Here is a 13744-nt window from a genome sequence, read left to right on the forward strand (position 1 = left end):
TAAATATATGGAAACAATTTAACTAGAAGGTGACGTTTTATGGTGGGTCCTTGAGTTTATTGAGGGTCGGGAAGCAGGTAGGTGGGCCGCTGGCTGCCAGGTAGCGTTGGCTGGGGTGCGGATGCTCCATGCGACGTAACACATTTTAATCAATTTAATCCTCATTTTATCAATAAATCCAATTATTTTGCCATCTATCTCTATTACCGACTATCTCGAATTGTTTGTTGTTCCAAAAATGTGTTGCGCGCAATACTGGACACTATTAAATAAATTTTCATTTAAATAATTATTTAAATGTTAAAAGACAGAAATAAATTATTTGCAATATCAACAAGTTTAAATATATTATTTAAAATAATGAGATTAATTGTTATTTACAAATTTTACTTTCTATTTATTCTAAAAGAAAGCTAATAACATCAGATCGCGTCTTCTTCGACGTCATCCAATCTTTGTTTGAAATTCTTTTTTCACGCAGTAGATAATTCTGTAATAATGTGAAATCACGCTGATTACTCCATTCTGTTTATCGTGGGCTATCCCACCTGCTAACGAAAACTTGTTGTTTTCTCGTTAATGTCACGTTATTTACTTTCTACGTGACTGCGAAATGTAAACTTATTGCGAATAATCTCGATGTAAGACCCAATGGAATTTCAACGTCATTTCTCCAGGAAACGGTTCAGTTGCGACTCATAGCTTATTTTGAAAAGTTGGCAAGTTGGTCCTCGAGATGAGTAGACGTTTGTAAAATTGTGTCATCCAGTGTTGTAGAATCATGGTGGTCCGGTCAAATAAGTGTATTTTTTACATACCCTGTACATATACAGGCTTTCCAGAATAATTCCATAATGCCAGACAGGATAAGACGTCAAACAAAAAAAAACATTTTTCTTTTCTCCAGCTTATTTTTACGCGTAAATTTTTTTTATTTAAAGCTAAAGTTTGAAATAGTTGTCGATACTCTGTCACACTGAACGTATTTCATTGTAAGCTAGCTCAAGCAGAAACAAAGCCATATACAAGAAAACTTCATCCTCTTCCTTTGACTTACTTTTGCATACAGAAAAATCTGCTGCCTAAGTGTGCTATCCTGAGATTCCTTGATTATACATATCTTTTCTAAATTTTTCGTTTCTGTTAACAAAACTTCCATAAATGATAAAGTGCAGGTATTCCTAAAGGAAAAAGTGTAAAGAAACTAAAATTAACGTCCAAACACCCAAAATTCCAACATTAACCCGACATATACATGTTGTTAAATATACTTAAGTGTTTTTTTCCTATCACTATCACGATCTATACCTCACGTATTTCCTAACTATGTCAACATTATACCTTGTTTTACCAAATGTCCGGCAGGACAAATTGTAAATTACAAATTGAATAATAAAAAAAAAAAATTATACCTTGTAAATCCTGTAAGGTATTCTCGCGCTATTGTAGCACATTTATCTTGCTGGAAATATACATATACACGCTCTTTTCAAATATCATGAGGTAGTCATCTGATCTTTTAAAAATTGTTTGCAAAGAAAATTATATATCTATCTGTTGTTAAGCTTTGTTCATAAAAATATGATTCGATTAAATTGTTATATTCAAAATGTTGCACCAAACATTAACGTTTTTCTTTCCTCGTTGTAAGCAAAACGTAGCCAAATTGTGGTACTTTCAGACTTTGCAATCCATTGGTAACGCGCGAATGCTGAATTGATGTTATTCCAAATGGTTCACATTTATAACTTTTTCGTGATTGTATTATGTTGAAGTGGTCACCACTTATAAGAAAACTCTACATCTGGTCTTTTTAGTTTTCTCAAGCAATGAAGCTGTCACGTAATTTTTGGGGTTGGTTGATGAAAATAAAATAGCTGAGTCGTAACACAACTATTAACTTTGTTTTAATTAAACTTTATTATGAATTCAGCAATCACAATGTAACACACACTGAATTAACATAAATCACAATTCACTCCAACCACGTTATGTAAGACTTAGTTACAACGATACGTTAAGTACGCGACTTATAAGGGTAGAGACCGGTGTAGATATGTTGACTATTCTAAGGATACAGAATAAGTGAAGTTTTACTGACGATACTGTGTCTGAGAAAAGCTAGGGGTGGGTGTGTCTAAGGACAAGGGACTATCGGATTTGTTGATGACAATTTTTGTTAAGGAAGTGAAGGCAGTAGACACCGTCTCCGATTGGATAATAAGACGGTTGGTGGACCAGGAAGGGTTCTAGCCGCCCTCGCGAGAAAATTGCTAACGGAACATACCAGATGTGAAGAAAACCAACTTTCTAAGCTAACACGTGGTAGACAATAAACGTAAAGGGAAATCTAAGACAGGAAATACTCGCTTGGTCCGAAGGACCTTAACTATGAAAATGCCAAGGCCCCTGGTGGGTACTTAAGACTATTGAGGGTGCGCACCAAGGATATGCAGACATCTGGGTGCCATCCTGTCCGCGGTGTGTGGCTTGGTTTCTGACGTGAATTGACGTTACAAAGCCATCGACAGCGCGTAGACAAAAGACTGCGACGAAGTCAGACCATAAACAGTAGACGGGCGACGTTGGCTTCGGGGTTTTTAGTTATTGGGTAACACAGCTAGCGTGCGAATCTGGACCAGCTCAAATTGTATTCTTACTTATAATTACACTTCTATTTAAATATATTTTCTGCCTTACAATTTATCCACGTGTTTTCTCTGTTTACACATCGAATAACCTTAACATATTAATATTTACAACATATTGAAACGCTCGTAAAATCCTGTATTATTATCAGATCAAAATTTGAAACCTGTGCATGTACATGCTGCTGGAAATGGCTGGAAATAACTAGATTGTAATGTAAAAGATGTCAAAATTATATTATTATTTTGTATTGTATTCGTATTACTACCTTGTACTCTACTGCCAAATACTCGACTGTATAAATTACAAATATACTCTAAACAGTTTATCATATTTATATCATCATATTACATCAAATAATTATTTAATTTATACCAAATATAATAAAGATTAAAATACATCGTATGGACTGGAATTATTTCAAGTGCTTAAATTTTGACTCACCTGACTTTGCATAGGTTCGGTGTTTATTTGGCACATATAAGCACCGGAATCATTTTTTTGAACATTTGACACATGTAACTTCCACGTATTGTGCCCATTATGTGTAACTGAGAGCCGTGGATTATGCGCTATTAAATGTGTGTGTATCGCCAAGATTGCTCGAGAATCGGATTTCATCCAAGCTACCTGTGGAAAATATTTAAATTGTTGTCGTGAAAAAGTAAAACTACATTTTACATTATATAATGCACTACATGTAATAGTGGCGCTGACGCCACATTTAGTTTTTGATGCATTTATACATACAGAATGTGTGAAGGATTTGACAGTTATCAATAAATTTCAAAGAAATTTCTCAGGAAATGGAATGATTTTAAAATATTAGTTTTTAATTAAGTTAAGTTAAGAAAAACCATTAGGTGACGACTAAAATTTGTTTGGCTACCAGCGATTATTATCAATGACAAAAATTTAATTTTTATTATCAGTAACAAATATGAATGTTTGGAATTTTTTGTTACCGATAACCATTATCGATGATGGAAATTTAATTTTGGTTACTAGTAACCAATATAAATGACCGGAATTTTATTTTGGTTACCGATAACGATTATCGATGGGAAAAATTTTTTTGGCTCCCGCTAATCGATATCGGCGACAAAAATTTTTTCTGCTTGTTCGAATATCGTCGATTGTTATTAACATTACTGACGATTAGTATTTATTGACAACATACAGAAAGCTTAATTATAATACCTACATATCTTATTAAGCGAAAAGGCGGTATGAAAATACCTAAAACAGAGAATAAAATAAAGATATTATAGTACACTTTAATAACACTTATATTAACATTGTACAACATCTTCTATTCTATTCTTTGTTTCATGTATACTGTTCATACTGTTCTTTTGCTTAATAAAATATATGCTTTGTAATTGAATTTTTTTACGTTGTCGATGAATATGTAGTAATTACCATGAATGTTAGTAACAGTTGATAAAACGGATGTAACGAGAACAAATCTTTGCCATCGCTAAGCAAAAAAAGATTCCGGTCATTTATATTAGTTACAGGTAACCAAACTTAAATTTTTGTCAACAATAATGGTTATTCGTAACGAAATTTTTTAAATGAAACTTCTTTATCTTAAACTCACCTTGTTTATCAGTAGTTGTAATAAATATAGGTAATGCCATCGACATTCAATGTTTAAATTTAAAAAAATCGAACGTAATAATAGGTGCAATCATATTAATCGGAATATTTGCTTCTATTTAAGGATTTGTAAGTTGAATGCATTACTTCTCAAACTTGTGTACAAAACTTACTTATTCTCAATTTCTTCTTATATGTTCGTTTACTACATGTACCTAATTATTACATACAATGACACGTTTTAAAAGAATTAATGATAATGAATGAATTATTAATTAATTATTTAAAAGAGGTAGTTTAGATAACGTGTTGTGGCGATAGAGTGCTGTATGAAATATTAGGTGTAAGTAAGTTAGCTGAAAGGAGTTTTCTTTTGAACTTTCTAGAGACAGTTTTTAACAAGTTTGCTCGTGTGGATTTTTATCCCGTAATGGTTTGCTTCAGAGTGTTTTACCATTTCTCCCCCCACGGTTGAAATTTTCACTATTTTTCGAATATCATCGTTTCTGAAGTTCGACCGTGCATTTAATGTCGTCCTTAGAACAATAAATTGCGAACTTTCTATTTTCTTGACGTTAGATTTGGCTGCTGTGCGCCAGATTTTAATTTCGTATGTTCAGCTGGATTTGATGACAGTTTTATAGATTTGTAGCTTGCATTCAATTTTAAAGTTCCTGCTATAGACCAGTTTATAGATTTTCTGATAGTTTTTGTTTGTTTGACTTTCTATTGGACATGTTTCTTTCAATCTATCTTATTGTCCAGGCGAAAACCGAGATATTTGACAAAGTTTGTTTGCAGGATTTCTGAACTTTCAAAGTGGATTTTATGTATTTTATTAAGTGCGAACATTTAGCTCAGTTGATTTTGATTCTGCTTGAAGTTTTAGTGTACTCGTAACATTTAATCCAGCACGTTGTGTTGCATTTCTATTTGCTGTGCGAAGTTTTATCTCGATATCTAGTGTTATATAAAATTGAGATTTTATGTATTTCCTTATTATTGTTGACTCGTCCTTCTATTAAGGACATTGGTATTGACGTACTCTTTCTTGAGAGATTGATAATGTTGCTTAATTTGTGTCCTTCTATTGTATATCTGTTTTCATATGTTCCTTGTTCGATTATATTTGGATTATACGTTTGATTGACATGTTGGTTGTAATCCTGCTACACCTACTTTAAATTTCCTTTCCCGTTTTGGTCGAAAAGTGTAATCCGCCTATTTACTTTTTGACTACTAATCGGTAAGCAGCTAGATTTTGTGCTGCATTCTATCTTGCTTTCCGTGCAATTGCTTTCAAAGACATCTTCGGAGTCCTACTAATTAATTTTAAGTTTCTATTAATCGTTAGTTGACGTTAGGGGCTCCACAACATGTCAGTTTAGGTATTGGAATATCTGTTTTGTTCTCCTCTTTTAAACTTGAATTTTGCAGGATGCGTACCTGTTTGTCAACTTCGGGTCTTCGAACTATTTTGTCTTTGGTTACTAATTAATTATGTTTATCTCCACTCCTTACTTTTACAAGTTAATTGTTCCTTTTTGTTTCCATCGGTGACTCTTATGTTACTGTAGCAATATCTTCTGGCTGAGTGTCCATGTACTGAGTATCTATCACATATCTTTCATCTTTGGTTGTGCTTTGATTTTTTGTTCCTTGCACTTTGATTTGCATCTACTTGAATGGCGTGCGCCAGCTGTTAGACGGGTTTCAGTTGAAGATGTTGAAATCGTTATACTTATATAGATTTATTTTATTTAACATCCATAATTTGCGATTTATCATTCAGCGAGACAGCAGAACAAATGCATCCCCGATCACTACGATGGCTCGAATGATTAGTAATATCGATTATCAGTGAGAAACAAATATTTGTCAGCATTTCACAGTGTCACTAAGCTATACAGCTAATCCCTGCGGATATTTGCGAGTAGGAAGATCAATCGTAATACAATGATTTACCTACGGTTTTGAATAGTCGTCATATAGCTTTGAATATCATGGAACATAGGATATCACGCAACATGTACGATGCAAATTTCAATGAAACAACGAATTGCATGGATGGATCTTCCGTTTTATAAGGATTTGTGCTATTGGAACTGTTAGTAAATAGATGTGTGTACATGTGTTGTACGCGCGAGGAATGATAAAGAGGAAGACAAAAGGAAATGTGCAATAAAAAAAAATTCACTCCTGTTTGAGATGTATAAGAGAATACTTCAAGTTATTCTGTTACACATAAATTATATATTTAATAAAACATTATATTATCATTTTAACAGGAACAAAATGGATCATAATTCATAAAATAATTTAAAACAAAAAATGTTGCCCGCCTGTTATTTCCTTATAAAACGAAAGAAATTTTTCGGACAACCTAATATCATACCAATACGCATTTCTCTATATACTGCGTTACACATGCATTTCGACATAATCAATGATGCATCTAAAATGATACGAGTACGTAACCTTGAAAACTTTTCCGTCGAGAGGCTTTGTTAGTTAAGTGACACTGTGACGCGGAATTGATTTTTAACGTAAATTAAATTGTTTATAACTTGAAAGATACGTCCTAGCCGATATTTTTGCATAGTAACTTTCGTATTTGTTTATTATTTGCTCGATTCTCCAAAGATGTTCCACTTTATTAACAACATGTACAGCTGTGGGGAAAGATTTTTCTAAAATATGTTCGTATAGGATATTGCGTATTTTTAATTCCGTTACGTCACAACTAATCATCAAAACGAATTCATCCATCCAGAATACCAGTGCATAACTTTTTTAGTGAATTCGGACTTGGAACGCAGGTTTTATCAACAGAAATATGAATGTGCAGAATTTTACTTTGTACGTTACATTTTTGCGAAATACATCGTCGGATATTTTGAATGTGATATCGACACGATGGCTGCTCCATAGCGCTTCCCGCAGAGTAACACAATTACTACGCGATAAATGTGCAAACTCGTGTTCGTTGATCCTACTATATTCGATTTCCTTTTATGGCAAAAGCTAAACGAACAATGTTCGCCACGAGAAACCAATTAAAGTGGCCTTGCATATTTCTTTCGTTAGGAATGATTGACACTTGCATCATTGCTTGGAACATTTAATTTAATTCAGAGCGTTAAGGCGTTAGGAATAGACAGTTTCAAGTTAGGTTGATGACGCGGAGATAACTTCTCTGTTATCTTTTAGTTTTATACTTTCACATGCACTTTTACCATTTAGTTTCGTTTAGTCTTGTTCATAGCCAAGAGAACTAACTATGCAGCATTAACCGAGAATTCGGAGTTTCTTCACTTCAATTGCAATTGACGCATCATAGACGCGCTTAGTCGCAATTTGTATGCGAGTGTCACGTTGGAGATACAATAAATCACGAAACCGATAGATCGCCGGTGATCTCCTCGCGTCGTTGTTCGAACTTTTCACGAATAAGGTGAAGAAATTGAACTTTATATATGATGATAGAATTTATTATGCAAACCCAACAGAGTGACGGTTCAAAGTGTTACAAGAGACTGGGTCAAAATGTTTTTAACGGACTGACTCGAGCGCTTATTTTGGAGGGTTTTTATACTGTGGTTTTAGTCTCTCTGGAAGGGTTGTCGTCTGGCGTATCTCAGAGACGCCTATTCCGTTACTATTTGGTTATTGTTTCGATGGCTGTGGTATGCAGGATGTCTAGCCTATCTTATTACTGTTTCTGAGTGGGTGATCTTCTTGAGCGCGTGACACAAGCAACGGTAGCATCCTTTTCCTAACTTGAGTGACACGTGTATCGAGTGATATGTACAGTGACGAACAAAAGTTTTTTTTTTTATTTAATTCTTTACATTCACAATTTGTCCACTTTGGACATTTGATAGAATTTTTTAGCTGTTTGATTATCATATGGGTGGCTACCATCAGTGGGATACCATCTTCGTGTTTGTTAGGTTGTGTCCTTTGTGAGGTCTGCTGGGTGTTTCCTTTTAAGTCTTCTATCCATGTTTGAGGCGTTGATCGTTTCCACAGCTAGCCGGCTTGGCTGTGTTCCTATTCTTTCTTTATATTTTCCTGCGTGTCTGCTAATTTCCTCTTTGATCGTTGGTATTCCCAGGTCCTTCCGTATATCCTCGTTTCTAACGTACCATGGAGCGTTTACTATTGTTCTATGAATTTTAGCTTGTACTGTCTCTATTTCGTTTATATGGCTCATTGCTGCTGTCCCCCATAGTGGTATTCCGTACGTCCAGATTGGTTTTATGATCGTTTTGTATATTTTTAATTTATTTTCCATGCTTAATTTGGATTTTCGACTTGTTAGCCAATGCATTTGTCTCCTTGTTGTCTGTATTTTGTCTATTATTGATTTAGTATGCTGTTTCCATGTGAGTTGTGTTTCTAGGTGGAGTCCTAGGTATTTGACTTGCCTGACGAGCAAAAGTGTAAACACACTCCGCTGATTTTATGTAAAAGGCGATAATACGACTAATTTTTCAAGTGATCGGTAAAGATTAGGTAACAGTAACTACAAGCTACGTCTGATTAACGAAATGTAATAGTTCATTTTCATTAACATTAATAATGTACAGAACATCTCAAACCATGTTTACAGTTTTGTACTTTAATTATACTCGTCGAATTAAGATTTCAACCTAGTATTTCGTCCACTTTCCTTTGCTTTTTTTAAATGCTTTTAATCTACGAGGCATACTGTCAATTAAATTTTTAATTATTTGTGGTTCAATATTGTACCATTCCTGTTGTGTTCTTTCCCATAATTCATGAACATCTGAAGGTGCATTATTATATTTTGCCAACCTTCTTTTCAAAATGGACCACAAAGTTCGATCGGATTCATATCCGGACTTTGGCTGGCCACTTCATCACAGAAAAATTTTGATTTTCTAGCCAGGTTTTAACTATTTTTGCAGTATGCTTAGGATCCCCGTCTTGTTGAAATACTACTTCACGTTTATCATATCCAATAGAATTAACTACGGAAGGTAAATTACTTTGTAGAATGGTCAAATAATGCTCTTTTCGCATTATACCTTCGATTCGAACTAAGGGACCAACACCTCTGTGAATAAAGCAACCCCAACACATAATTGAGCCACTTCCAAACTTCATAGTTCGTTTTATACCACCTGATGATCATTATTCTCGGATGAAGTCCAATACCAGGACCTTCTGTCGGATTCGAATCCGTTAATTTTTGTTTCGTCACTCCATATAACTCTTTTCCAATCTTCGGTCGTCCATTCTTTGTAGGTGTCAACAAATTGTTTTCGTAATTTAATATTTTTGTTTGAAAGAGCTGGTTTACTTTCTTTTTCCTTCGCTCGTAAACCAATTCTCTTTAAAGAGCGAGGAATGGTCCAATCGCTAGCACTTATTTCGATTTCCTGAACAGCAATTTTTGGTGTTTTGTAACTATCCGACGGAATACAGTGTGCAATTTTACGTGCTGCTCTATCCGAAATAAGTCGTGGTCTACCGTTTTGTGAAGAAATTGGTGCACTAACATACTTTTTTCTTATTCTTGCAACTATCGTATGACTGATACCACGTTTCTCTGCAATTTGCCGCAACGACAAACCTTTATCACACAAGCAAATAATGCCGTTCTTTTTATCTTCACTTAGTGGCTTCATCTTGGATTAAGCATATCAAACAGAAAAGTAATCTAACAATGTTGTGGAACAGTGGACAATCAGTGCTTATTGACAGTTTCGTTTCCCTGACATTTACATGCTATCATAAACGTTTCTGACGAAAAGTGCAAAACTGTAAACATTGTTTCAAAACGCAATTATTATGAAATATTCTGTACATTATTAATGTTAATGAAAATGAACTATTGCATTTCGTTAATCAGACGCAGCTTGTAGTCACTGTTACTTAATCTTTACCGATCACTTGAAAAATTAGTCGTAGTATCGCCTTTTACATAAAATCAGCGGAGTGTGTTTACACTTTTGCTCGTCACTGTATTAAGAAGTTAACTGATTCTTCTTGCTGAGGGCTCAACCACCTAGCAGAAATAGGATTTGATGCACCTTATTCTTGTGTTATTTAAGCTTTCAAGTTATTAAGTCATTTAAGTGTGTCAAGTTATTTAAACTTTGGAGCAAAACACCTCGCAAATAATTAGCCAACTCGTACTCCCGAAATCGACTCATATTACAGTCTGTTTAAAGTCGCGAACCTTCGAAGATTCTCGACTCGACACAAAGAATCTAATTTCTTGTGTCGACGTTTTCCTCGAGCAAGTCTAAATTTCTAAGTCTAGGGTCACTTCAGGGTCATATTATATTACACTTATGAATCTTATTAAGTTTTGGTACTAGCTTTAACATGAAAAATTAATAAGTAAGATTCCTAAATGTCCTATATATGTATGTTGAATTATTTAATTATAGTATTTAGCAAACAAAACATCAAGAAATTATCAAACAGCATACCTTGTATGAATGTAAATTATTGACGACGCAAGTGAAGAAGACGTCACGGCCCTGGATCACTGTGTGATTCTCCAAAGGAGCTAAAAATTCTGGCAACGGCTCTGGAGTTATCTGACCTGAAAAAGAAATTTATTAGCCTTAAATAATAACTTTATACATGTAGCCAAATTAATGTAATGATTTAATAATGTGAGGCGGATAGGTCGTAATAGGTACTGAAGGAACACTCGAATATGTTCAACAACCAAGATATTTATTCACACTTATGAGGTGATCGTCCGTAAAGGTGCCCACAAGAAAATACCCTTGCTTTTCAACAATAACGTTTATTAGACTCTTAACGATTAACAACAAATAACGTTTAACCACGATTAACGACTAACAACGGTTAACGTTTAACAACGGTTAACGTTTAACAACGATTAAAACTGAACTCTCAAGAGTAGGCGACTCGTTTCTCTAATTGTGTTTGTTTCTCTTAACCTTCCGCACTTGGCACTCGGGGCAGAATGAATCTTTTTGATTCAAAACCGAACAGATTCTTTCCTTTGTTGCCCCTCGATATAACCACTACGCGCGCGTTTATTAGAAGTCCGCGACGGTTGCCGCGTATGCATTCTACCGAATATTCGGCGAAAGTGTCACGTAAAATAACAAAATAAAAAAGAAATCTGAGGTGAAAAATAAAAAAGAAAACTTTATTTTTTTTTCTAACAACAATACACTTTACAATCCACTTCCAATCTCTAGGCGTGACTTTCTAAGACTGACTCTTATGATTTGACTTTCGATCGGATCCGATTACTTTCTTTTGTCATTCCTCGACATCCCCACCGTCCATGCATTTGCTAGGCATCCGCGACCGTTGCCACGTGCTCTTTCTTCTAGAACCTTCGGTGGAAGGACCATTGGGATGTTGCTGGTTCATTAGGCACTTCAGCGATATACATTGTCGCCGAGTGCCGCCACATCTTTATCTCCATCGTCAGTCCATCGGATTTGAAGTATGCCGGCCGTGACAAAAGAACCGTAGGAATATCATTAGACCTGTCGGCCTTACGCTTTGAAGGTATAGCGCTCTGTGCCGCGAAGCCGTTGGAAATTTCCGTGGTCGAGTGCCGCCACAAATGTAAGTTATTAATAGCTTTTATTTTAGCATCAGAATCGTTTGCAATTTTATATTATAATATACAGGATACGTATAACCCTACTTGTAATAATAATTAGTCACCTTTCCTTTTCTCTAGTAGTAGTGGACATAATTTTGATGTTCTACGAGCGAGATACTGTCGATCCGTTCGTAGATATGAACCGTTTATTTTGAAAGTGGTGCAAGTCCATTTTGGTAAAAAAAATGAAATATCACATAATTTGTGAATAATTTAGTGTAAACATTTTATTTATAACTAGTTAATATTTAATATCTAAAAAAATGTCAATGTTTTGTTCAATGTAAAAATGACCAAAAGAAATTGCGTGGCGATTGATTATGAAAGTGGTGTTCATTTGAAAAATGCTGAATTAGCAGACAAAGCATTACAAGAAGATAAAATTTGAGCATCAAAAAATCCCGATAAATACTTTGCCTTTTTTTTATTTACAAAAAGTCTTAGCCTATTCAAAATGATCTGTTTCAATCGCTTATTATAAGCGAAATATGTATTGTAATAATTATTTAAACGAGGGATTTCATAATTTCCACGACAATAAAATTAATATGTATGTGTGGGACGAAACCACTGCTTCCAGGGAATCACAGGAAATAGCTACTTGCTGTTTGAGACATTTACAAAATGTAATGACTCAAAGTCATGTTATTATGTTCACGATGATGTTCTTCAGTCTTTGGAAAATAACATTGATGTAATTGATCGTAAATTTTTACTCCCCGGGCATTCGTATCTTCCAAACGATGCAGATTTGGGTATTACAGAAATGGCATTATGAAAAAACAATTTCTTGTACACAGCACAGGATTATTATGATGTTATAAAACAATGTAGACAAAATAAAAAAATTATTTTACACGAAATGAAACGAGAAATATAAGGATATGGAGTACTTACTACCTTACATACTTCCTGTGTACCATGAATATTTCAAAACGTTGCCACACAAAGAGCATAAATAAATGATATCAATATCTTATGTTAAGTTTAACAATATATAAATATAATTAATGTTCAAAATAAAAAATACTACTCATATTTTATTTCTCGTTATTATTTATAAACGAAATAGGATTAATGCAAAATATATTTTGAGTGAATTTTTCATTATTGAAATTACTTTTACAATTGAATAATTATGAAAATCGTGCGAGTCCATTTACAGCCCGTAAATATATATTATTTTAGTTAAATTCGCCTAAAAGAAATTTATATAATCAAATTACATATTGATAAATTGGTAGAAACATTGCCAGGCTTGGCATAATTAATTTATGTTTTTGAATTGATCAAGATCCTAACCTTTAATTTTCTCGAAACAACAAAAAAATGGATTTGCACCAAAATAAACGGTCCATACGTTGTATTATAGTTCGGAACAGGTGTTGTCTATTTAATAATTTATTATTAAATATGCATATTGAATTAATCTATTAGTTAAACATTTTATGTACAGAATATTCACAAATTATGTATGATGACCTTGACAGATGATTCTGTATCTTTTGATGTTACCTTTGACTGCCCAGATTAATCTTTTTCAACGAAACCATAGGTCACAAATGAACCGTTTTCATGAATACGATGTTAAAGTTCCATTGGTGCTTACATTCATATTATTTACGATATGTTTACATTTCATGGTCAGACGGGAAGTAAATAGTGTGATATTAACGAGAAAACAGGAAATTATTTCTTAGTACGTGAGATAGCCCATTCTAGATGGAATAAAACGCTGAACTTGATGATTCCAAACTGTTGCAAAATTTTTTGTGACGTATAATGTAACCGTAAAAGATTCCAAACGAAAATTGAATGGCGTCGAAGGGTACGGTTCGTTTGTTGCTAGTTTTGTAG

The 13744-nt window shown here is 34.1% G+C and overlaps 1 protein-coding gene across 3 annotated transcripts in view; it reads right to left on the reverse strand.

The window, feature by feature from the left end:
• Positions 1 to 13744, reverse strand: part of LOC117207541 (lachesin-like) — a 548209-nt gene that overhangs the window by 54810 nt on the left and 479655 nt on the right. For all 3 annotated transcript variants that reach the window (XM_033447848.1, XM_033447850.1, XM_033447851.1), the window contains 2 exons: positions 10719 to 10834; positions 3094 to 3279 (listed from right to left, as the gene is read on the reverse strand). In XM_033447848.1, the coding sequence (XP_033303739.1) occupies positions 3094 to 3279; positions 10719 to 10834 (302 nt within the window). The remainder of the gene's footprint in view (positions 1 to 3093; positions 3280 to 10718; positions 10835 to 13744) is intronic.

Source organism: Bombus bifarius, unplaced genomic scaffold (genome assembly GCF_011952205.1).
Source record: "Bombus bifarius isolate JDL3187 unplaced genomic scaffold, Bbif_JDL3187 scf7180000008037, whole genome shotgun sequence".
Lineage (NCBI taxonomy): Eukaryota > Metazoa > Arthropoda > Insecta > Hymenoptera > Apidae > Bombus > Bombus bifarius.